The 25,410-nt window shown below is 33.3% G+C and overlaps 1 protein-coding gene across 16 annotated transcripts in view; it reads right to left on the reverse strand.

The window, feature by feature from the left end:
* The window catches only part of Hycc2 (hyccin PI4KA lipid kinase complex subunit 2), a 78,556-nt gene that overhangs the window by 27,832 nt on the left and 25,314 nt on the right, over window positions 1-25,410 (reverse strand). For 8 of the 16 annotated variants that reach the window (XM_046462979.2, XM_058578246.1, XM_046462984.2 and 5 more), the window contains 5 exons: window positions 14,579-14,658; window positions 13,629-13,730; window positions 7,764-7,943; window positions 3,720-3,800; window positions 1,599-1,714 (listed from right to left, as the gene is read on the reverse strand). In XM_046462979.2, the coding sequence (XP_046318935.1) occupies window positions 1,599-1,714; window positions 3,720-3,800; window positions 7,764-7,943; window positions 13,629-13,730; window positions 14,579-14,629 (530 nt within the window). In that variant the 5' untranslated portion in view covers window positions 14,630-14,658. Of the gene's footprint in view, window positions 1-1,598; window positions 1,715-3,719; window positions 3,801-7,763; window positions 7,944-12,854; window positions 12,911-13,628; window positions 13,731-14,578; window positions 14,659-16,007; window positions 16,082-22,535; window positions 22,570-25,410 lie in introns of those variants that run through there. The other 8 variants (XM_058578250.1, XM_046462982.2, XM_046462983.2 and 5 more) reach the window with 3 other exon arrangements.

The following is a 25,410-nucleotide window of genomic DNA, read 5'->3' on the forward strand; positions in this document are numbered from 1 at the left end:
CTTGGTCAATGACCAGGACGTGGCCTATATAGTAAGTAACTGGCCTTGCCCAAAGAGAAGACTGGTCCTTGCTTTTAGGAAGTAACTAATTAGAAATATCTTTTAACAAGGGAGAGAATTAAACAACAGCAGATGGGGTAGAGAGGGAAGACGAGAGGGAAGGGGAGGGGGGATAGTAGGGGATAGAAAAGGTAGCAGAATACAACAGTCACTAATATGGTATTATGTAAAAATGTGGATGTGTAACCGATGTGATTCTGCAACTTGTATCTGGGGTAAAAAATGGGAGTTCATAACCCACTTGAATCAAATGTATGGAAGATGATATGTCATGAGCTTTGTAATGTTTTGAACAACCAATTAAAAAAAATAAATTAAAAAAAAAAAAAAGAAATATCTTTTAGGGTAGGGATAGGTGACAGCAAAACTTAGGGTAGTGCTGTCCACATTTGACATTTTAGGTGGGGGGGCTGGCTATGCCAGAAAGAACCACAGTGTGATTTAATGTGATGGCTTCAGGTCATACTGTATCAGTCAAGTTGGAAGCTGAGATCAACCATATGGGCAATCAATTTAACTACTCATGCTTACACAATGAGGCCTCAACAAAATTCTGGAAATCAAAGCTTGAGAGTTTCCTGAGACATCAACCCTCTGTGTATATGGTCATACATTGATGCTAGGAGGTATTCTGACTCTGTGGGAAAGGAAAATAGAAACTTTGTGTTTTGGGGGTCCTCCCATATTCTACCCCACACATCTCTTCCTTGGGCTGATTTTAATTTGTATCCATTCCCTATAATGAATCACAGCTGTGTACAATGGCTTTTATTGGGTTCTGAAAGTTCTTCTAGAAAATCATTAAACAAAAGGGTGGTTTGGGGGTCCCCACCCCCTCCAGAAAACTTTTGTTGCTATCAGAATTGAGGACAGTCTTGGAACTGTGCCCTCAAACTTTGCAGTTTATCTGACATTAGGTACTAATTCCATTCTATAATCAAAAAAGCAAAGTGTAGAGATTAGATAAAATGCCTCAAGGGCACATTCCACATTGCAGTACTAGAACATGAATACTGGTTTGGCTGACTCCACACCCACACTCTACAAGTTTTATATAAGATTACCATAACATATTACCAAGCATTAGATAGATGGGTATTAACTACAAGATGAATAACCATTATCCAAAATGATTGGAACCAGAAGAATTTTGAATTTGGGAATATTTATGAAATATCTTGGGTTCAGACCCAAGTATAAACAAGAAATTAATTTATGTTTATACATACCTTATATACATAAAGTGAAGGTAATTTTATACAATAATTTTAGTGTACCTGCATTTTTATTATGTCCCAATGACATGAAGTCATGTATGGAATTTTCTATTTGCAGTGTTATGCTGGCACTCAAAAAGTTTCAGATTTTGGAGCATTTCAAATTTTTGACTTTCAGATTAAGGATGCTCAATCTGTACTACCATGTATTTCACCACTTTGCTTTTGAACTGTTCTTATATCAAACCTAAACTGAAGTAATCATGGTTAACTATGAAGCATAAATTTACAATTGTTACCATGTACAATTTTGTCCATTACCTGTTTTGTGCAGTGAATGTTTCTCTCTGAGGATGAAGATCACTATAAACAACTCTGATGAGATCATGTTGACACAAAGCCCCTTCTGTCAAAGCCATAGATCCAATTGTTGAGGGCTACCAAAATAAGGTACAGTATCAGATAGTGTCTCTAAAATAAAGTTTGTATCATGTAATCATATTTATTTTTGCTAAAACAAAGGCAGTATCAGATAATTTATTCTTCTCCTTTGAAATCTTTTCCATTTCTCAATTATACAAATTCTATAGCTTATTTAGGAAATTATGTATGTAAAATAGATAAAATTAAAAACATACTGCTTCATTTTTTCAAAGTTATGGAATGACTAGGAATCAGTCATTTAAAAAAATCAATTTTATTTTTTTTGTACTCCAGAAAAGATCACAATTGCTTATAATCATTTAATACAAACAATATTGAGGACTATAATCTAAAGTTTTTGGGTTTTTTTTGGCAGGGGGAGAAGGGTAATTGGAGATTGAACCCAGAGTGCTTAAGCACTGAACCACATCCCTGATCCTTTTTTTATGTTTTATTTAGAGACAGGGTCTCAATAAATTGCTTTGAGCCTCACTAAATTGCTGAATCTGGCTTTGAATTTGCAATACTTCTGCCTCAGCCTCCCAAGTCGCTGGATTATAGGCGTGAGCCACTACACCTGGCAAGTCTTTTTTTTAATACTGACATAAACGATTTCAGGTTTCTCAAGTTAAAAAAAAAACTCATTAGTGTTTCACTATCTTCCATTTTATTTCATAACACAATACCAAGAACTTACATAAAATCTATGCTAGTAGAAATCTATGAAGTAGTCTATGCTAAAAATGAATTCTGGCTAAACAGGAGACTTTCTATTTCAACAGAAAACAAAGTCCAGGGGAATTAATTATGAAAGTTAATTGCTGTATGCAGCTATTAGACAAGAAAGATACTATGTTGACAGGAAAATGGAATATAATTTTTAGAATGTTTCTGTAAATACTTTCCTCACAATTTTATGCACTGAACACTGAAGATCACAAGTTTGATTCACTTCTTTGTTGGATTTTACTTAAAGAGAGCAGGAAGAAAGAGTTCAGCCTGACAGGCATCATCTACCCATATAATTATCAGTGTTCTCATATTCAACAAAATAAAGGTAAGCAAAAAAGTATAATGTTATTGATTAGCTAGATTGTGTGAATTAGACTCCTTTACCCTGAAATACAATGGTGTTAACATTCTAAGTAGTCAGTTTCCTAAAGAATAGTAAAAATGAAACAATTTAACAGATAGTTTCTAAGGGATATGGAAGACTTTTAAAAGTAAGATTTATCTTTAAAAATCCACAAAAATCTATTTTAAAAATTAAAATGATACTGGTGGTAGAAGAAATAAGAACTAAAGGAAGCTTTTTCATTAACTACTTTCCACCTCTCTTCACAAAGTTCAGTCTTAACATCACCAATAACAAAAGGGCAGGCTGGAAATATAATACAAACATATAATTTGCATTCTCCTGTCTTAGCCTCCTAAGTCGCTGGGTTATCAGTGTGCACCACATTGCCAAGCTAATAAACGACTGATTTTATTTATTTGTTTGTTTGTTTATTTTGGTGGTACTGGGGATTGAACTCAGGGGTGCTGAGCTCCATCTCCAGCTCTTTTATTTTTTATTCTGAGACAGGGTCTCACTAAGTTGCCAAGACTGGCCTTGAACCTTCTACTCTCCTTCCTAAACCTCCTGAGTTGCTGGAATTACAGGCATAACCACTACATCTGGCACAAACATCTACTTTTTTAGAAATCAGTCAGAGGCTAAAGTTGTGGCTCAGTGGTAGAGCACTTGCCTTGCATCTGTGAGGCACTGAGTTGGATCCTCAGCACCGCACATACATACATACATACATACATACATACATACATACATAAATAAAACGAACAAAGGTCCATCAACAGCTAAAAATATAGATATACTAAAAAATAAAGAAACAAGTCAGTAAACATATGTTAGGATTCTATCTCTGGTTTTTAAAAAATGGCTTTGTATATCAATATAATAATATATATTATATATATCATATCTCAATATAACAATCACATCTTCCCCAGGTTACTTACTTCATGGTATATTGAAGGCTTGGATAAGGAAGGGATAGTGAAAGACAGAACTTTATTATTTCCATCTTTATCAGCAATTTCCTATAGTCACACACACACACACAAAAAAAGCACAAAGATAATGAAATAATCACAGGTTTATACTGTACGGAAAAAATAATTACTTCCTTAATTTATAGAATATAACTGGTAACTAAAGAATTTAAAAAATGATATATTAAACATATTACTACCCTATCATATTTTTTATAACTTAATTATCAGCAAATTTGTATACTATGGGAATATTTAAAACCCACAGAGATCTACTGAGCATAGTATTACACTAAATCAATACAAGAAGCAGGCACATAAATCAATTTTATGTTAAATTTACATATAGAACAGGGAGATTAAAACATTGTTGTAATGCAGAATGGATTTTTTTCCAGCTTTACTGAGGCATAATTAACAAATAAAAATTACATGTATTTATTGTGTACAGCATGTTACAACCACAATCAAACTAATATACACAATACCTGTCATCTTTCTTAAGAATGAATCCTGAATTAAAAAAGAAAAAAAACCTCTTGCAATCATTCAGCAATAAACTACTGAACTAAAATAAACCATGTTAACATAACTGATCAGTCCACGAGATTAAAAATAAATTTACATTTAGATAATTTCTACTGAGCTTCAAGAAAATTTTTGTGATTTGTTTTTTTAAACAACATTATCTCTTCATAAAAGGAACAAAGGTGTCCTTCATTTCTCCAGCCTCTAGTTCCTGTAAACTTCCTCAGGTATCAATAAACATCTGCCTATGAATGACAATCAGGAGCGATAAGCTGCAGCATCTTTGTTTTTGCCTATTGCCTTACTTTTATGTTTCTTTATAACTCATATTAGTACACATCACTGGCTTAAAACCCATACTGTCCTTAGTAGACCTGAATGGCAGGTAGTCAGAGAATGAGTAACAGCACAGCATAAAAGGAAAAGAAAAACAATAAACAGAATAACAATAAAAACAACTATCATCACTAAGACACAAACCTGAAAGAACTTCCCAATGGACTCATTTCTGAGTTTACTATGTTACGAAAGAGTACAAATTACACATGAACAAATACCATTCTCGAATTTTGGCAAGAAAAGTCTCCAGAGACCCCACATAGCTTCTTTGTAATCAAACTAGTTATTACCACACCTTGGTCATTGTATTGCAAAGAATGTTTATGCTAAGATAAAGGGGCCTGATTTAAGTTAGACATACCCCCTGCAAAAAAAATTCAATTTTTATTATTAAGTATACCATTTAGCCAAATATTTTGAAGTTATCTTTGTGTGTATTTATGGAGAAAGATATGCTGAAACTTGTTAAAGGCCATATAAAACTCCCTCTGGAGTTATTTGGGCGGGGTGGGGGGAAGAAATGGAGGAAAAGAGAGAAATTAGTACATAGGAAAAAAAAAGAATAAGAAAAAACTGAGAACCACAGAGAAAAGAGAATACATTTATTATGGGAATTAAAAGTCAGAAACCTGAGGTTAAATTTCTGACTTATAACTGGCATTTTCCTATATAGTATGCTATTTTTGAAGTGTCAAAATATAATTAAAACCAATAAGTACTGCCAATAACTTGCAAACAATCTGCTTCACAAAATATCTTTCATTTATCCAATTACTAAATTTTATTACATGAAACAAATTAATAAAAATGACAGCTTAATGTTAAATAATCTAAAACACTAAATTACTAAATCAGCAAACATTACTAAATATGTAGCCAACACTAGAGAAAACACAGGATACATAAAACAAATATCCTGCTTTAAAAGAAAAAATAATCAAGTAAGTTAGCAAGTAGAAAATTTTACTCCTAGACTAGTTTTTCATTAAAAAAAAAGCCTACCCTCAAGTATGATGACAATAAAAATGATAAACATTTATTAAATATCTTCAAATTGCCTTTTTTTTTTTTTTGGTACTGGGGATTGAACTCAGGGGCACTCAACCATGGAGCCACATCCCTAGCCCTATGTTGTGTTTTATTTAGAGACAGGGTCTCACTGAGTTGCTTAGTACCTAGCTTATTACTGAGGTTGGCTTTGAACTCAAGATCCTCCTGCCTCAGACTCCCTACCTGCTGGGATTACAGGTGTGTGTGGCACCCCGCCCACTTGGTTTCAATTACTTTTAATTCTACTAACAACGTTTTATTTTTGTTTTGCAGGTGAGGCAACAGTAGTCAAGATATTAAGTAACTTGCTCAAAATTTAAAATAGCCAATAAATAGTACCTCATGATTTTGAATTGAATATGAATGATTCTAAAGCCCTTACTCCTTCCTTCAGACTTCCAGTAATGGAAAATATTTTCCAATGATTTAAATGATAAGACTTAAAGGAAAAAGCACTGCTATAGAATATTTATTGTGAAGCTCAATTATCTAGTACTTTATACCTCTCAACTATAAAATCAAATGTTATTATGTGGAGTATTGTTTGCAGAGTATATTGAATACAAAGAACACAAGACTTCAAAGGACAGAAATTTTTACAAAAATGTCTTAAATTAAGCATGATGAAAAAAGCAAAAGCAATACTAATTTTTAAGGTACTAAAAAAGAAGAGTTTCATGAAGAATGCAGTATCAAATCATAATTAACATTTTTAAATTGCTATATCAAATTTTAATGATCAAACTACACTCTGGGTGAAAAACTACACTTTGATTTGGAAATATCTATGTAACCTCTATATTATGAAGCTCAACAGAAGCATTTAAGTTTTAAGCCAGTAATTTCTCAACCATTCCCCCATCAATGATTCCAACATATAATCATAATATTCACAATTCTTTATTGATGAACTCAGGTAATTTTCCAATTCTGTAAAGAAGGCATATGAGGGTAGAAATATAATGTATTATTTTGTTCCCTTGCATTGCACAGAAAAAGTCTTGCTGCCCAAATCTTCAGAAGGGTCATATGTAAGGGTCATCATGTTCCCATGTTCCCCAACTCTCTCCCACGTTTTCACCTCACTTTGTACAGTCCTTGTAACCTAGTAAGTACTTCCTTTCCTTTCTAACATACCCTCCCCATGTCAGTCTTCAAATTATACTATCAAGTATTAGTTGTTTCTTTTCTCACTCTAGTTTCCATTGTGTTCTTACTCAGATTTACAAAATCATAGTATGCTTTAACAGTATATTGGACTTTTCCCCCTAACTGATATCCTCTCCTAAGAGAACAGGAATCCCATGTCTACTTCTCCTACTCTTTTCAATTAAACATGTTGCCTTCAAAATATAAGGAGTGATGACTAAATTCAATTTATAATCCCAAGGTCTCTGCAACTTCCAGATTCACCTTTCTAATACACTGCACAGTTCTTCTGCTCAAAGCTGCTTTCCCAATGCATACTAAAGAAAACCTAAACTCTTCACTTTAAAGACTGTCTAAAACTGATAAAAATCATTTTTCCTAGCTTGCATTTTTCCTTCTGTGCTTCAATTACTTTCCTTTTTCCAGGGTATGACATGACTTCCCTGCTTCTTTGCTTATGCTCATTTGATTATCATCTCACCTACTTCTAATCTCAACCTGTCAAAACTATTCCTCTTCATAAGACCCAGCTTAAATTCCATTTCCTTAGTAAAGTTGGCCAAAACTTCAGCAAAGATTTCAGTTTCTCTCTGAAGTTCTTTTTCATACAAACTTTTCATTATTATTCATGTGTAAACATCTTCTCTAATATAGCATAAGTTGCCCTAAAAGCAGGAACAACATTGAAGTCAACTCAATTCCTTACACAAAAAGCATTCATAAATCGTGATCAAATAAAATAATTTGAAGAAATAAGTCCTAAGATTAACAATGCCATCAATTATAGTTTCATCTACTTTATAAAATGCTTATCTATTATACTTAATTAGTTCAAATTATTCAGTAGATATTTCAATTTAATTTTCTCAAAATATTCCTTAAATATGATTTCAGAGGACTTTTTAAAAGTATTTTATATATCACAAACTACCATTTTCAACTTACCAAATTATAAATTCCTAACAGAAGTGCTTCAATGCAACCATTACTCTGTCTGTCTCGGCTAACTGTAAGCCGTAAATAAACCCACATCAATTCTGGTAAGAACTGTAACGTGAACCTCTTCAGTCGAACTTCAGAGCTACGATAGAGTTCAAATAGCTGGTGGCAAACAGGTTCCAGGAGCTAAAAGAAATAAAAGTGCAGTAATTATTTCCATTTTTTTGGTTCTAACTATATTTCTTAACAGGTACATACATAAGTATAATGTTTTAAATATAAATCCTCTATATTAGTTTCTTTGTATTTTGAGTTAATTCAACCAATATCTCTGTAATCTCTATGTAAAGAGACCACATATTAAACTGATCAATGCACTAACTATAAAAAGTACTTTGTACCCATATAATATCACCACACATTTTTGTTCCTTTGTTTTTATTTTTTGGTGGTACTAGGGATTGACATCAAATAATTTACCTCAGGCATGTTAGGTAAACACCCTGCTACTGAGCTACATCTCTTACCATCTTTATGTTTATTTTTCATTAATTTGCCCATGCTAGTCTGGACTTGGGATACTCCTATTTCAGCTTCCTGAATAGCTGGGATTACAGATATGTGCTATTTCACCTGGCACACCAATCTTTTAAAATCCTGTGCTACTAAATTTATTAGACCATTAATCCTTTAGCCAATGTACTACATTTATACTTAATAATTTCTTTTTCTGCTCTTACCAACTCTTTTAAAATTTCCATTGGAATAAAATAATTTCAAAAGGTCTTGCTGGAAATACTTTAAATCTCAAGAGAGACTGATTAAATAAATTGTAGTAAATACTTTTGGGGCATACAAAATTCTAGCTAATATTTTAAGTACATACAAGTGAAGCAAACTGACTACCTATAAATCATAAAACAGATTTAAAATTTCACTAATTTATTTGAAAGATTTTGAAAGATGCACAAATAACTTTTTCAATGTTAAACTGGCTAATTCTTCATATGTTATCACATAAAACAACTTATTAGAGACTTCATGACCTTGAAAACAAGAAAATGAGCAGTTACACATATTGTCAATTTAAAATAGGTCCGCTGGAGAGTAACTGCAGAATGAATGTAATTTGCTATAACTTTTAAATGCATATAATAGGATAACAAGAAACTACAAAGTAATTTTTAATTTAAAATTTAATACTAACCCTTTAAAAATAGTTATAGTAATTTCAAATGCTTACTTATAAATGACTAAAGTAACAAATTTAAAAATCTGTTTGAATAGTTATACGTCTGTAATAATATAACACTCTAGAATAAAGTCACTACTTTACAAATTAAAAGTCAATAAATCTATACCAACTGTACAGTTAATATTTACTACATTAAGCTTAGCTCTTGAGGAATAACTCTAAAGTGTAAAAGATTCACATACACACACATATCCTAGTCTAGTCAACACTAAGCCCTTTTTGTGAAGTCATTATCAGGGTGTAGTTTAAAATCTTAAGCTACATTTCAACTAGTCTAGGCCAAACAATATGTCAAATGACACAGAAGTTAGTGGTGGAGGAAAATGCTGAACTCAAGTCTTCTAACATTAAGTTGATGTTTTTCCACTCTACCACATTTCTTATACTAGAAAAGGAGTGAGGGTTGTTTAATTCATACAGTACTAAAAATGAACAAGTAATACATTTTTTAAAATAATCAATTACTGGCATCTTTTTAAAATGCTGACAGTACTGTTTCGCTCTTCTGAGGAATTAAGAGACTGTGGCAGCTTTCATAAATTTGTTAAAAATATATACTTATTCAAATTGCTCTCCTCTTTAGTAAAAGAACCTCCAAAATTGTCTTCTTTAAATTTTATGGACCATGATACAAATACAATGAATTTCTTTTGAAGAGTTTAATCCTCCTTTCTGAGCAGCAAGAGTACACTGGCATACATGACACTATATTTTAACTAAGCATAGCAAAGAAATATAGAGTTTCCAAAATTATTATTGTATTATTTTTCAAAGGAAAGGGAGATACTAAGAATCCATAAACTGTTAATCAGATTAACCCTACAAAATAAAAACTTGCCAATACTATTCAAACCTTTAATTCTAAGTATAAGTATCATGCTACTATGTTCTCAAATTTCAATAAATGACACTGTCCTCACATATGATACTCTGGCCCACATCACAAATGTTAAAAGTCATTTTCCTTGGGCTAAAAAGCTTAAGAATAATTGCCACCTTTCCCAAATTTGGCAAATATTGTTTTGGTACAAGTACTAAAATAAAAGCTACTTGATTAACACATTGAGAGCATTTAGGGTAGAATAATAGAGATCTAAGCTTAACCTAAATGAGTTAAAGAAAAAATGTGAGGCGAAGAAATGAAAACAAGTAGACAGAGGCTATAAATGAGCAATAATTTGTGAAATTCATCTGTGAAGAGAGACAAAAAATGGAATAGGTAATAAAATAGAAGGCAAGACTAAGGGTTTTTAAAAAGTGAAATATGATTGTTTACCATTTCAACTACAAAACAGCAAAAAGGATAAGAATGAGAGCTGAGATTCTGGCTTAGTGGTGGATATGAACAGAAAAAGAAGAGAGTTTCCAACTGTATTCTTTATTAATACTTACATAGCACACTGAGAAAGAAGAGGAAGGAGGTTAAGAGTATGAGGTCACAGAAAATATAAAATGAAGAGTAGGACAGTGTACCAAGGAAGTAAATTAAGACTGCAAGGCTACTTATTATGTGCTTATTTGAAATTTGTAGTCTTGAATTTAAAATTAAAAAAAAAATTTATAAAAAGCATTTTCTTTAGGCATGCTCAGCTGTTCAGGTACAGGCATGACCAAAATAGATAGCTAGGTTTTGTCCAGTTTTGAGATTTTTGCCCAAAGAATATGAACTAAGGGAATAAGAGGCAAAGAAGCTAAGAATGTTTGCAAGGACATGACTGTAATAATCAGCCATGAAAATTTAACTACACTGAAAGGAAGAGGAAAGGCATTTAAATCTTCAAAAAAAGATAGGGTTATGAAAAGGATTGAAGGACTCTAAGAAGTGGAATTGCTAGATGTGACTAAGGGATCTGGTAGAGGAAAAGAAAAAGATAAAACAAGACCGTTGGTCTTACCGTCTATAGACTAAAACTAAAGTTTTAGCATAGTTTGGCGATGATGTTAAATTTCTAGCCAGGTGTGATGGCACACATCTGTAATTCCAGCGGCTCAGGAGCCTGAGGCAGGAGGATTGCAAGTTCAAAGCCAACCTCAGCAACAGTGAGGTGCTAATAAGCAACTCAGTGAGACTCTGTCTCTAAATAAAATACAAAATAGGCCTGGGATGTGGCTCAGTGGTCGAGTGCCCTTGAGTTCAATCTCTGGTACCAAAATCTCCTGTACCAAAAAAAAAAGAAACTTCTAGGAAATATACTTTCCAAAGAACTCTGATGGCCTTTAAAGCAAAACTGGAAGATTGCCATAATTTCCAATTCATATTAAATATGACCATTTTCTGAAATGACTTTATAAGATTAATGTTCTCTTTTCTGTCCAAGTTAAACTCATAGTCTTAGTTTCCCCATATGTACCAGAAATTTTTATTATAAGCTAACACTTAAATTTCACAATGTGTGGTTGGGCAGAACCATTTAAGTTACAAAACTATGTGCTTAAAATGTAGCCATTTTGAGCTCCCCTATCTGTTTCCAATCATAATGATAGACCTTCCCTTTGCCTGCCCCAATTTTAAAATTAGCTGACCAGGTAGATTATGACCCTGAGCTCCTGTCAGAGCAAGGGGCAGTGTTGCTTTAGGAATAAAAACAGGCGGACTGCTCTGCCTCCCATGTGTGCTTGCTTTCCAATCCTTGATCAGTAGCACACCCTTCTGCAAAAGTAAATTTTGTCTTGCCCAGCCACTTCCAAGTACACATCTGATTTTTCCTGGCACCCCAGTATCTCTAACAACTTGTTAACTAAATAATCCATCTGTTTATGTTTCAGAATATAATCAAATCAGGTCTCAGTGTGTATATATGGCAAAAGCCAAATATAATATATGTTTTAAAATATAACAAAAAGCTTCTATGAGTAAACTCCAGAACTGTTTTTAAGATCCTATACAACTTATCATTCTGTTTTGTTTTTCTGAAGCTTGGACACACAGAACCTGACTTGACAGAAGACTTGAAACCCAGACTTGCTTTAGTGGCTTGATGATTATGTAAAATAATATAATGAATAATGGGTCTTGAACTCTCAGGTTACATTGTCTCCATTTCTAGACACAACTACAAGATCCTAAATGTTAATATTATTAATAAGTGTGACAAAATAAAGTAATAGAATGACTTTTCAAATGTCATATCAACTTAGAGGAGGAAAGTTTAAAAAAAATAAAAATGCCATAGCTCTCAAAATATGAAAAAAAGAAAAAAGATATTTTTTATACACTGTAAGTCCTAATGAAAATCACAGCATTCTAGAATCTTTCTGATTTTCACTGTTTCTGCAAACAATATTTATTTATTTAGTGATGCTGGGCTGATCAAACCCAGGGCCTCCCACATACTATACAAACACTCTACCACTGAGCTAAACTCTCAACCCAATTGATACTTATTACATGTTCTTTTATACATGACAAAATACTAGATTCTAAGAAATAACAAATACAGAATCTATGACCACTGCCCATGAAGAGCTTACAATCTAAAGAGAAGCTATAAAACAAATAAATTTTTAATAAGCAAAGCTTATATGTTAAGACAGCATAAAACAAGGGATAGGGAACACGCATTCATTAATCAAACAGAGAATTCTGAACACACTTGGCCAAGGATACACATTATATACATTATCCATACCTAAAGTTATAAAACATTCAGAAATACACTGCAAGAGAAAAAGAAGCAAATGAATCCTGTGATTGCTACTACAAATATCAACAGATGCAAGTCTAACAAAAGCCAATCCAAATTTAGGAGACAGGAAAGAAAGAAGTCAATAAGCAGGCTTTTAGTGATAGAACAAAAATGAAGATGCATTTTAAGTTAAGCTGCTGGTTAGGAGATGATTACCTGAACTTCTTCAAACTCACTCCAGTACACAGCAGAGGCATTCTTGGAGGCTGTATCTGGGAAGATAAGAAGCTACTTTCCTGTGTGTTCCTTTCATTTTCATTTTAAAGCATACATGAATCCAGTGGTGATAAAACTACATGTCATACTATTGTGTTAATGGAAAGATAATGTGTGTATTTGGCATAAGCTAATATATAGATTCAATAGCAGCATTTTTGTCCTTCTATTATAAGATTGAATGACAGGAAACTGTTATTCTAAGTTTATTAATTTTGACTATTTAGACTAACATCCTCTAATCATTTTCAGGTTAAAATTACTAGCAGCATCATTTTGTGTTACTTAAGTTTGATTTCACTGATTAGAGTGATTATACATAGTTCTATATTATTAATAAAATAACAGTAAACAACATTAAAATACAGAAAACTGAATCAGTACACATTTAAAATTTGGCTTCCAAAGCAGGAAAACATTCCAGAATGGGAAATAGACAAGTTTCAAATTAAATAATCTATTGAGATGATGGTCACTCAAATCAAGAATCAAAACATACTGTCCTCAACAGGAAAAAATTGTGCCAAAATATTTTAAAATATGTAAAGGGAGGAAATGGGAAAAGCCAAAGCAACTATCAGAATGAAACACAGCAGAAAGAAAAATTTCCAGATCCATAGTAAGGACAGAAACTACAAAACTTACGTTTATGTGTTTTAGTACATGTATTTCATTTTGCTATGCAGAAATTGGTTTTCTTATCAATTTTCCTACCTCATTATTTGAATCTTGAATAACTTTATAGAGGGCTGGTACAAGTGCTTTTTTCCGGTGTAAAGTTGCTGCATAGTTGGTGATTTGAGTGTCAGGTAATGCCTAAAAAAAAAGGAAAACAAAAATGAACTTATATTTGGGAACTTAGGAACATTATTTCATGAATGCCTCCTGAAAAGATCTATGAGAGTCAAGCAGAAAAGTAAAAATAATTAATATAAGAAATAACCATGAGTGTTAGTAAAACAAATTAAGTTTTCAAACTATATCATACAATTCTGACTACTCAACCATGAAAAATGATTAGAAATCTCTCATTACACCTATATTTGCTGAAATGGGCCATCTTAATCTAACCTAAAAATAATAATAAATGTAGAATGTATTGCAATTCTTCCATGTTTTTTTACAAAACAATTTCCATAATAGTCTACTACGTTACATAGTTTTCTATCACAACTACATCTTTTAATTACAAGAAATAAAAACATAAGGCACACATCCTGTTTTTATGTTTTATTGACATGTAAAAGCTTCTTTTTTTCTTAGCAAATTTTATTGTACTGTTTCATTTGTTTCTATTGGGATGGGGTCTCCCTATGTTGCCCAGAATGGTTCTGAACTCCTGGGCTCAAGTGATCCTCCTGCTTCAGCCTCCCAAGTATCTGGATTATAGTGTGCGCCATCCCACCCAACATTTACTGAATATATTTTAAAATTTAATTATCACTTCATCGATTCCAACGATTATTTTCATTTTTACCTATTCCCTTCTGGACCTTATTCTCATCAGTGCATTTTAAAAGAACTGTAATTAGAAAAATGTTATTTCATATTTTTCCATTTCTATATCATTGTATACTTGTATGTTTTTCCACTGAACACATATTCACTATCTGAACCACTGACACACAGAATCATATAATACATTCTTATCCCCACCAATTTACCTTGAATTCTGACAACCATTCTTCCACAACACCACGTTCAGATCCCAGCATCTTCTTTTACCTTCTATTCTTCTTTAATGCTAAAAATAATAATTAAAAAGAAAAGTACTGAACCTAAGGATAGCATTACTTATAGAAACTACCAAAGGTAAATGATGTATGTGTACCTTTCACTAAAGAGACTCATCTAATATATATTTTAGATAAGACTTGTTTTTAGTTTGGAGTGCAATTAAAACAAAAATTTTCAAAAATGAATTCTATGTTTAATGATATTTTTGAAAGCTACTATCCTAACGCCGACAACTATACTTTAAAGTGGCAAAGAAAGTATCCTCATTACTAGGCACAGTGATGGATGCCTACAATCCCAGCTACTTGGGAGAATGAGACAGGAGAACCACAAGTTTGAGGTCAGCCTGGGCAATTTAATGAAACACTATCTATAAATAAATAAATTAGTGATTTAGGATTCAAGATGATGGGCTAGAGGACTGCATTCCCAGTTGTTCCGCAGCTCAGGATTCAATCAGTAAGAGTACCTGCTTCTCTGTGAGGTGGATGAAAGAGGGAATTCACTAAAACTCAATAGGACAGGCAGAGTGTCTTAGACTCAGAAATTTGCACACATTAAAAAAAAGAAGAAAGATTACATTAGAGTCAAGCCAGATGCGGTAGCAGCAGTAGTGGCACTGGTTCAGCACTGAAAGAAGGGAAACAGAGAGAAACACAATGGACAGATTTAGTACAGAAAAACCTGAGATCAGAAAAGCAGGCTGCCCTTAGCTGATCCAGAAGTTGCACTGTACACTGGTTGTTGAAAAGTGCCCCATGTTTTCCAACAGGCCATTAAGAGCTGGAACAGGAACCATATTGAGGTGGCCATGCTGCAGCTCCTGCTGTGGGAGCTGGGAGATCTGAACAAACACAGCTAGATTGTCTCAGCAAGTGCCTACCATGTGGCCTCCCGTGTATCTAGCAGAATAGGAGTAAAATAGATAGAGAAAATATTTTACCCAAGGGGATTCAAGTCAGAAAAGTGCTTCCACCTTGAGTCTGGTGGCTCCTGTGACCAGGTGAAGTGATTGGGAATCTGAATGGACACTCAGTGACTAAGCCTAGGAAGCCTGGAAATGTTGTACTGACCCAGCAGTTGAATAGAATCCTTACCACTTGAATAGAATCCCTGGGAGGATCGCAAGACCCAGATTTACAGGAGAGATGGGCTACTGCCAGGCCCAAGGGGTGTACTGATCTAATCTCTCCAGAGCAGAAACCACCAAGCAAAGACCCTGAAGACTCATCAGACGTAAGCGGCACCTGCTGGAACTTCACTCATAAAACTCAGCAGTGGACTGACCCTGGGAATACATCAATCTGGTCAGTGCAGACAAAACTCCAACTGACAGTACTTAACATCCCATCCTACCTGATACTGGGGAGAAGAGAAGCTGACATTATTTGAACCAAATTCAGTCTTAGGTCACTCCAACTGGCGGCTTGCTGAACAACGCAAAAAGAGGAAGGGGTTAACAACCCACAGCCCTTACTCTTGTCCATAACCCAAGATCAAACAGAAAAAAGTTACACATAGAGTATCCATCTATTCTCACTGACCATTTTGACCACCTCAGTAGAAATAATTCCTTGATTTTTCACTTAAGAATCTTTCTTTCATTTTTGTGTGTGATTTTTGTTTGTTTTGGTTTTTGCTGTGATTACTGGTACATGAACATATTACATACATATATATATTTATTTCTTTTTTCTCATTTTTAGTATTTTTTTAAATGTAGTTATTTTTCCTTGCCTTGTCTGTTGAGGGTTAGGGTTTTTTATTAGCATATTTTTGTTATGTTTTGAAGTGTTTTTCATTTGTCTACTTCTCCTGTTTCTCTTTCTCTCTTTTCTTCTGCTAACAGCCAAATTCTATTGTTTTCTCTTTCACAAAAGAGATAAAAAAAAAAAAAGAATCACAAACAAAAGAGATAAAAATAGAAAAGGAAGAAATCAAGTTATCACTATTTGTAGATGATAAGATCAAAAAAGCTCCACCAAAAAACTGCTAGATCTAATCAACAAATTCAGCAGTCACAGGTTACAAAAATCAATAGTTTTCCTATATACCAATAATGAATCTGTTGAGAAAGAAATCAGGAAAACAATCCCATTCACAACAGCCTCAAAAAGGTAAAATAAAATACCAAGGATGTCAAAGACCTGTACAACAATGAAAACTATAGATCACCGAAGAAAGAAATTAAAGATGATACAAGATGGAAAGACATCCCATGATCAGGGATAGGCAGAAAATTTTGTTAAGATGACCATATTATCAAAAGCAATATACACATTCAGTGCAATCCCCTTCAAAGTACCAATGACATCCTTCACAGGACTAGGAAAAGCAGTCCTAAAATTCATCTGGAAAAAAAAAAAAAGACCCAGAATAGTCAAAGCAATTCTAAGCCAAAAAAATAATGCTGAAGCTACCACAATACCCGACTTTAAATTATATTACAGAGCTATACTAATAAAAAGTGCATGATACTGGCATAAAAACAGACACCTACACCGATGGTACAAAACAGACAAACCCACACAGATACTGTCATCTGATCCTTGACAAAGGTGCCAATTACATCCACTCAGAGAAAAGACAGCCCTTTTAACAGTGCTGGGACAACTGGTTATCCATACATAGAAGAATGAAAGTAGACACTTATCTCTCACCCTGCACAAAAATCAACCCCAAATGGAACAAAGACCTTGGAATTAGACCAGAAACTATGCAACTGCTAGAAGAAAACACAGGGTCAATGCTCCAGCTTTTAGGCACAGGCAATAACTTTCTCAATAGGAACACTAAAGCTAAGGAAACAACGCCAAGAGTTAATAAATGGGGCAGCATCAAATTTAAAAGCTTTTGTACAGCAAAGGAAACAAATAGGAATGTGAAGAGAAAACCCACAGATTAGGAGAAAATGTTTGCTAACTACTCTTCTGACAGAGGACTAATATCTAGAATATATAAAGAACTCAAAATTTAACACCAAAAAAACCCCACCTCCAATTAATAAATGGGCAAATTAATTAAAAAGACACTTCTCAAAAGAAGAAACACAAGTGGCCAACAAATACAAGAAAAATATGTTCAACATCATTAGCAATTCGGGAAATGCAAATCAACACTGAGATTTCATCTCATGCAAGTCATATGGCAGTCATCATGAATACGAAGCAGAATAAATGCTGGAGAGGATATGGAGAAAAAGGAATATTTTTACACTGTTGGATGGGACTGTAGATTAGTTCAATACACTATGGAAATCAGTAATGGAGCCTCCTTAAAAGACTAGGCATGTATGAAATATGATATGTCAAGAGCTATGTAATGTTTTGAACAACTAATAAAAAAAAAGATTAGGCATATGACCCTGCTATATCATTTCTTGCTATTTATATTGAGGAATTATTAAAGTCATTATACTATAGTGATACATGCATATCCATCACAGTTCACAATAGTCAAATTATGGAACCAGCCCAGGTATCCATTAATGGATGAACGGATAAAGAAAATGTGATATATATACACAATGGAGTTTAATTCATCCATAATGAAAAATGAAATTAGGTCATTTGCAGGAAATGGATGGAACTAGAGACCAACATGTTAAGTGAAATAAGTCAAAATCAGAAGGTTAAGAGGCGTTATGTTTTCTCTCATATAAGTCAGACAGAAGGAAAACCAATGTGGGGTAGATCTCCTAAAAATCAAAAGGAGATCAGCAGAGGAAAAGGAGCAAGGAGTGGGAGGCATAGAAGGAAGGGAGAAGTGCTAGAGTGTGATATTGGTCAAATTATGGTTATATTGTATGCATGTACAAATATGTAACAAAAAATGCCATCAATATGTATAACTATAATGCACCAATTAAAAAAAGGTGGGAAAAAAATCAGTGAATGAATGAATAACTCAGAATAGCTCAGAATGTAGCTAAGAGGTACAGTACCCAGGGGTTTAATCCCCAAGTAACACAAAAAAATAAAAATAAAATAGTATATTGAGTGAAATCAACTGGACACTGTCGATGAAAAATGCAGTCTATGCAACCAGAATGATTTATACATCACAGAACAACCATGTGACAGATTATAAACATTAAACCTAGATAAAGTAGATGGTGAGAGGCACAAATTCAGCAAACTGATAATAAACATATGCACTATACAAAATATGACCTTTGAAGAGGATAGATTCATAAATTTCCTAAGATGGAAAAATGTACAAATAGGAAAAGCAAATTGTGTATATAAAGTATAATATCAGTTAAAAGTTCTATAAAACATGAAAAAGGCCCAGAAACAAATATACACTAATCCATTAAGTGTTTATCTGAGGATATTCAAACCATGCAATTTTGAATAAAACAATAAGATGTATCATTTTAAAGTGAATAAGACAATAAAAATAAATTTTCCTACTTTAAGACTCAAAAGGTAAGAAGAAAATAAAGAATTTAGGGAGAATGAGGCACTAACTGTGAAACAACAAAAATGGAAATCTTTTTATTAACAAGACAATGGGGCTGGGGATGTGGCTCACTGGTAGAGTGCTTATCTAGCAAGCCATGAGGCCAGGGGTTCAAGGATCATCAAAATCAATCAATAATAAAATAACAAAAGATATATTTCCTAAGTATGTTAAATTCCAAATTAGAGTTCTTAAAAAAAATTTAAAATTTTTTTCTCTGAATTTCAAAAAGATTTTAAGATATCTACAAATATGTTATTAGACCAAGTACTACGTAAGCAGAGTAGAAAAAACAGTAACTTATGTTACTATCTTAGGATAAACTGATAGATTTCTTCAAATAAATTACAAGATTAAAAAGAGAAAGAGAGAAGCCTGGCATGGTGGTGGTTTGGGAGGCTGAAGAAGGAGAATTGCAAGTTCGAGGCCAGCCTGGGCATCTTAGCAAGACCCTGTCTCAAAATAAAATAAAAAGAGATGGGGGATGTAACTCAATGGTGCAGTAGCTGCCTAGCAAGTTCAAATTGGCCCTGGGTTCAATCTCCAATACTGGGGCAGGGGATGGGGGAACTTCTCTGAGCTAATGTTTAATCTACAATATCAAAGATCCATAAAACTGGGGAGGAGTTAGAAAAAGAACATTCTAGGAAGAGTAAACAAACCATATAAAAGTCTTGTGGCAAGAAAAAACACAGGAAGTTGTAAGATCTGAAAAAGACCCAACAGTCCTAGAGCAACAGAGCACAAGACCCAAGGATTTAGGGTAGAGAGGAAAGCACGTGAAGGGATAAGCAGGGCCTTCTTAGTGAACATTAAGAAGTTTGAAAAGTGACTTAGGATATTAAATAAGTGGATAACAAAGTTCACCTGGCTATGATGTAGAGAAAGGACTGGTATCCCTTTTACAGCTAGCTACAAATTACACAATAGTACAAAAAAAAAATCCAGGTTCACTATAACATTAGCACTGAGTCCTCCTGCCACTTCACTGCAAACTAAAAATCCTAAACCTGAATATCTACTGATTAGAAAAATGTTTTAGTATTAGCAAAGTACTTGTATAAGAGTGAAATCAACTGGACACTAATACAATAAATAATAAAACTAATATAATAAAATCAGAATCAGTATACTCTAGTGAGTACCTATGGCTAAAACATTAACACAGAGAATATATTGAAAGGGACATAGCAAAAAGTTATCAATATATTTTACTATTTTTTTTTTTTTAAAAATCACCTTGCTTACTTTATTAAGGCTAAGTCTTCTAAAATTAATTACATTCATAGTTTACTCTTTAAATGAATCTGGAAGTTATTTTAGAACATGACATAAAATTAAAATTCTTTTCTCTAACATATTTTGCATTAGTGACTTGAAAAACTACTTTTATCACATACTAAAGTCTTACATATTCTTGTAACTATTTCTGAGCTACTTTTTGCACTAAATTTTCCACCAGGACTATAATCTTAACTACTATGGCTTTATATTTTAGTGGATAATAGTGCAAGTCCTATTCTCTTTTTTTCTAAAAATATATTTTATAATTACTATCTGCCTCATTCTTTGGTCTTTATACTTGCCACTGACCATGCTCTCCCAGCTCCCTGTATATTGCTGTATAAGACACAGTTCAAATGCCATCTCCTGAGAGAAGGCTTCCTTGTCTAGTTAAACAAGTTACCCCTTCTTCCTTCTCCCTACAACTCCTATCACTCTGCCCACATTCTTCATATCATTTAGCAAATCTAATTATCTTATTCGTTTACTTATTACTGTGTTTGCCACTGGAATCTGTACTGCCAAGACAGGCGCTGTTTCTCAAGTGCTGGGGACATTATGGGCACTCAAACATCTGCTGATTTAATTACCTGAACTCATGAACATTATTTAGCACTTTTAGCATTGACAACTTTGTTTTTGGTTATAACAATCCCTAAGATTTTTTGCATGCATTTCCTACTTGGTTAACAATTTTTTTTGAAAAATTAAATAGCTTCTTCAAAAATCACTCAGAAACTTTTGACAGGTAGATATTCTTCAAAATGCATGAATCAGCAACACCAACCTTGCCTGTCTTTGAAATTAGAGACTGAGAGATTCGTGAGTTTTTCTGACTTTGAATTAATGTCAGACAATCTTCTATTTGAGAAAATTGTTCAATTTGAAACAGTTATACAGTAATATATTGCATTTATTTCAAGCAATACTCAAGCACTCAGACTGGATTAAATTTTCAACACTGTGTGGTGAGAATAATATCAAAGGAAATGATAAGTGAATAAAAGTTAAATTCTAGGAATGCTTAGTATGAATGACTACTATTATTTCAAAATTTAGTTGCCTGACTGCTAAAACTCCTTCTCATAAAAAAAAAAAAACTTGATCAAACTTGTGTTTCTCATAAATCCTTTCATAAAAAGGATTACATTCATAGTTTACTCTTTATATGAATCTGGAAGGATTTATGAGAAAAACAAGTTAGTTTATTAATTTAAAAAATAAGCCTATTACATGTTAACATAAATAACATTTTAAATAAAAATTATATCTTCCAAAACAAAAACAAATCTAGTAAGAGTAGCATTTTTTTTTACATCCTCCCCCACCCCCAGCCAAAGCTCATAAATGCTTCTGCATTCAATCAAATTCTGAAAAACTTCCCTATATTAGAGAATGATAGTGGAAGAGGCAAATACTGTTTGTTGGTTTGTTTTTCTTTTCCATTTTTTGGGGGGTGGTGGTGGGAGGGGACAATACTTGGGATTGAACCCAAAGGCACTTTTACCACTGAGCTAGATCCCAGTACTTTTTATTTTTATTTTGAGACAGGGTTTCGCTAAGTTGCCAAGACTGCTATCAAACTTGCAATCCTCCTGCTTCAGACTCTCCAGTCTCTGGAATTACAGGTATGTGTCACCACCAAGGCTAAATACTGTTTTATTAATAATATGAAAAATACTTTTGTATTTTCAAGTCCATTTAAAGGATCTCCAGACAATACTTCAAGCTCAGACTCTTGATACCAAACTGCCTATGGTTAAAGGTATTTACTAGCTATGTTTAAAACCCTCTTACCCCTTTTTACTAGCTATACTCAAACCCTCTCTGACTCATTTCTCGCCTTTCAAAACTAGAGATAATAAGGGTGCCTACATCACATAGTTATTACACACTTGGAATAGTTTTTAATCACAAGGTGTTTGCTGTATTATATAATTAATCTTCATGAAAGTATGTGCTATGAAATAGCTTCTGTTATCCCGTCTAACAGATAATAAAGAGGCTGAGTGACCTACACAAGGAAACACAGCTTAAATGATAAACTACACAAGGAAACATAGCTTAAGTGATAAAACTCAGATTTGAATTTAATACCTATTGACTGGGGCTGTAGCTCAGTGGTAAACAACTTACCTACCAAGTACCAGGCTCTAGATCACTCCCAGCACTGCCAAAAAAATAAATAATGAACGCCAACTTTAAAACCTATGGTTGAAAAATGCAATATGTAATATGACCCCAATCTCATTGTTCATATTACTCTCCTCAGTTTTCTGTTTTAGACACACTCTCAGTTTCTCTATGTCAAAAACACCTTCACCCCAAGGCATCTGTGAAGGCCTTGAGTGGAATGCTATACTTGAAGGCCTGCCTGGAATGCTATACTGCTCCTATTTTCCCCCCAGTACTGGAGACTGAAATCAAGGGTGCTTGTACCATGGAGCTATTCTTTTTAAATTTTTTATATATTAAGTCTCTGCAGCCCTTTTCCAACCACTGTATCTAAATAGCAGCCTTTCATCATTTCTCAGTATTTTCTATCACAACACAAGGTTTATTTCTTTCATAAAGTTCCAAATCTTGTTTATTAGTCCTTATTACTTATTGACTGTCTGTCTTCCCCCATCAGACTATATATTCAAGGAGAAGAGAGTCCATGTCTGTATTGGAAATGCATGCAAAGCTAACAAGCATACTATGGTATCTGGATATATGACAGGTATTTAATTACTTACTTTTGTTGAATTAATGAACCACACTGCTTAAATATTTGGACAAATTACTTAAACTCTCTGGGCTTCAATTTCCTATAGTTAGTTACTTTCTTTTTTTTTTTTTTTTTTTTAATATTTTTTTTTTATTTTTTAGTTATCGGCAGATACAACATCTTTGTTTTGTATGTGGTGCTGAGGATCGAACCCGGGCCGCACGCATGCCAGGCGAGCGCGCTACCGCTTGAGCCACATCCCCGGCCCTAGTTAGTTACTTTCTGATTCTAAAATCCTAAAAGTATATTTTACTGACTTTATTTGAAAAAAGTGTAGTAGCGATTACAAAGAAATTTTGTAAACATAAAGTCCTAATCAGGTTTAACATCTTCTAGTATCTAAAAGCAACTATAGAACAGAAGTAAAAATATGCTGTAAACTAACTAGACAATAAAGAAATCTCGAGATCATTTCTTCCACTGTACATTACATTCATCCAGTCACCTGGTATGTGAAACTATAAATGTTTAAAAGCAAGAACTCAAGCTAGTATTCCAGCATGCAGCCCAATTCAAACCAACACTGCCTTATTTCCAGAGTACAGAACAATAGAGAACATTACAGAAAATTATTATCTTTTTGATGACCATGATAATACAACTTTTATTAGCAGACCCTAAATACAACATAATGAATAAAATAAACTGCTAGAATATGACCTGACGAGGGTCAAGAATTATTTGCCAAAAAGCAAACTCACAGAATTTGTCCAAGTACAATAAGCTCTCTATTATCTACATGGTTTAGGAGTTCTGTCTTACCTAACTCAATATATATAATTTTTTAAGAACTGTCAGTTTATAGTCAGAATATAAGCTGGCAACACAGCCTAATAGTTAAGAGTATGGATTCTAGCTCCATGGCCTACACATTGTATTTCTCTGGGAAAGTTACTTAACTACTCTGTGGCCTCAAATTCTTCATTTACAAAATGGGGATAATACAAGTACTTACAGCAAAGATTTTAAAAGACTAGGTAATTTAACATATAAGGTCTTAAAACAATGTCTGGCACAACATGTCTCCATAGATGTTAGCTACTATTATAACAGAAATAATATCAATACAATTATGTCATTTCTGGACAATTTAGAAACATTTTTACTGCAGAGGTAAAGTACACAGATTATTCATCCTTTCTTTCAACTAATATTTACTGAACATCAATTATATGCTAGGTTTGAGTAAGATGTTAAGGATACAACAATGAGCAAAGAATGATTAAATGCTAAAGGGTTTTTAGAGAACCAAAATTATTGAATAATATACAATGGAGTTCTACTCAGCTATAAAAAGAATGAAATTATGGCATTTGCAGATAAATGGATAAAAATGGAAAATATCATGCTAAGTGAAATAAACCAGACTTAGAAATTCAAAGGTTGAATGTTTTCTCTCACATGAGGAAACTAGAAAAAACATAAAAAGGGAAGGAAGGATAAGATAATATAAATAACCAATCAAACAGAAATTAATAGACATGTAGAGGATAAAGAATATGGGAAAGGGGAGGAAGAACAGCAGGGAAAGGGAAAAGGAAAGTGGGAGGGATAATGAACTAAAATTGATTTGCATGATTATATGAGTTTATGATAATGAACTCAATTATTATGTATAATTATTAAGCTTCAATAAAAAATTATTATTGGGGGGGCTAGGGTTGTGGCTCAGTGGTAGAGTGCTTGTCCAGCATGTGTGAAGCACTGGATTCAATCCTTCGCATCATATATAAATAAATAAAAATAAAAGCTCATCAACAATTAAAAATTTTTTAAAAAAATTATTATTAGATAAATCAAGCTATATTATTATCAGGACAACATGTAGAATAGCCAATAACAATTTCATTACTGCAAACTTTCAAACCTGGTCAACACTTATGAAGATATGTCTAAGTATATGTCTGAAATTTAAAATTAAGACATGCTATTATTGTAAAAACCAAATTCCCTAAGGAAAAACTTAAAGCTGTCCTTGTTTTGTCTGGTGCAGAAGTTAACAACCAGCTATGGTTATTTAAAATAATTAAAATGAAATAAAATTTACATATTTTCCTCCAATCTGGGGAGAGAAGAGACTGGACACATTCTGTACCCTGGACTGCTGACGAGAAGACCCATCTGGTTTCACTTTATGAAATCTGCCCTGTATCCATATACCATTATACTAGATTATTATATCTAGTATAATCCCAAATTCCTGAGAAACTAAACCTGGAGAACACTTCCACTCACCTATTG

The sequence above is a fragment of the Marmota monax genome, unplaced genomic scaffold, assembly GCF_021218885.2.
Source record: "Marmota monax isolate L192 unplaced genomic scaffold, Marmota_monax_Labrador192_F-V1.1 WCK01_AAM20220418_F8-fsc00095, whole genome shotgun sequence".
NCBI classification, from domain to species: Eukaryota; Metazoa; Chordata; class Mammalia; order Rodentia; family Sciuridae; genus Marmota; species Marmota monax.